This window comes from Numida meleagris, unplaced genomic scaffold (assembly GCF_002078875.1).
Source record: "Numida meleagris isolate 19003 breed g44 Domestic line unplaced genomic scaffold, NumMel1.0 unplaced_Scaffold501, whole genome shotgun sequence".
NCBI lineage: Eukaryota > Metazoa > Chordata > Aves > Galliformes > Numididae > Numida > Numida meleagris.
In genome coordinates this window covers 26217-27806 of record NW_018364717.1, presented here as the reverse complement: position 1 = coordinate 27806, position 1590 = coordinate 26217, and the positions used below count along the sequence as shown (strand labels likewise).

At 69.5% G+C, this 1590-nt stretch overlaps 1 protein-coding gene across 1 annotated transcript; it reads left to right on the top strand.

Moving 5' to 3' along the window:
* The first annotated feature begins 6 nt into the window (after positions 1-6).
* Positions 7-1583, top strand: LOC110391772 (upstream stimulatory factor 2-like). Its single transcript, XM_021383715.1, has 4 exons — positions 7-88; positions 296-354; positions 806-900; positions 1426-1583. The coding sequence occupies exons 1-4, from the start codon at positions 15-17 to the stop codon at positions 1579-1581; spliced, it is 384 nt and encodes a 127-aa protein (XP_021239390.1). The 5' UTR covers positions 7-14; the 3' UTR covers positions 1582-1583.
* Positions 1584-1590: the final 7 nt, after the last annotated feature.

Genomic DNA, 1590 nt, shown 5'->3' with positions numbered 1-1590 from the left:
GGCAGTTCTACGTGATGATGACCCCCCAGGACGTGCTGCAGACGGGGACGCAGCGCAGCATCGCCCCCCGCGGGCACCCCTACTCCCCGTGAGTGCGCGCGGCGCGACCTGGCGCCGTACGGGGTCACGTGGCGCGGCGCATCACGTGACGTAACGCGTCCGTGTCGCGACGTGACCTCGCTCCCTCCACGAGAGGGCGCGGTCCCAGCGCGGCGTCACCCGTCGCGATACGACGTCGTGCGATGCGGCGCTGCGCGTCGTGACACCCCCCCCCCCCCCCCCCGTGTCCCCGCAGGAAGGTGGACGGCACGCGGGTGCCGCGGGACGAGCGGCGTCGGGCGCAGCACAACGAGGGTGAGCGCGGCCACCGTGCCCCCCACCCATCCCCACGTGTCCCCACGCGTCCCCCCCCACGGCCCCATCCCCATCCCCTTCCCCACGTGACTCCCCCACGGTCCCATCCCCTTCCCTGTCCCCACGCGTCGCTCCCCGCGGCCCCGTCCCTGCCCCTGCGTGTTCTCTCCGTGCCACCACGCGTGTCCGTCCCGCTCCCGTGTGTTTTCCCCCGCCCCATAGGGGGCAGCCCCCCAACCAGGCTGGGAAAGGAGCCGCGCCGCAAGGCGTGCTGGGAAATGTAGTTCAGCAGCGCAGCGGTGCATGCTGGGAGGGCGGCCGTGCAGGCGTCGCCCCGGTGCATCGTGGGAGTTGGAGTCTCGCAGGAAATGGGGCGGCTGGGGGGGGGGGGGGCTCTGGGCCTTTGGGGGGGACCCCCCCCTGTCCCCCCCCCCCTCCCCTCTCCTCGCAGTGGAACGGCGCAGGAGGGATAAGATCAACAACTGGATCGTGCAGCTCTCCAAGATCATCCCCGACTGCAACGCCGACAACAGCAAGACGGGGGCGGTGAGAGAGGGGGGGTCCGGGGGGGGCTTCGGTCCCCGGGTGCATTTTGGGGTCTGTAGGAGTGGAGATGGCTGGGGCTCCTGGGAGGGAATTCGGGAGTCCTGGAAGGTCCCTAGAGATGGGACTTGGTGTTCCTGGGGTCTTTCGGGTCCCTGGGTGGCTTTGGGGGGTCCTCAGGGGGCTCTTTGGGGTCTTGGGGGGTATTTGGGGTCCCCGGCAGTTGTGTTTGGGGTCCCAGAGGCTCCTGGAGAAGGGTTTGAGCTGCTGGGATTGGAGCTTGGAATTCCTGAGGGGTTTGGCGTCCCCAGTTCCTTTGCAGAGGCCCTCGGGCGCGCTCTGTAGCCCTGTGAGGGGTACTGGGGGTACCAGGGGCGGTCTCTTGGGTCCGTGGTTGTTCCTTGGGGCTCCTAGGAGGAGAGGCCGGGGGCTCCTGGAGGGGTTGGGGGTTCCTGGGGAGCTCGGTTACGTGGCGTCCCAAAAAAAACCCCGCACTGAGCATCCCCCCCCCCCCCCACACCCCCCCAGAGCAAAGGCGGGATCCTGTCGAAGGCGTGCGATTACGTGCGGGAGCTGCGGCAGAGCAACCAGCGCCTGCAGGAAACCTTCAAGGAGGCGGAGCGCCTGCAGATGGACAACGACCTGCTGCGCCAACAGGTGCCTGGCCCCGCCCCCAGCGCGTAGCCCCGCCCA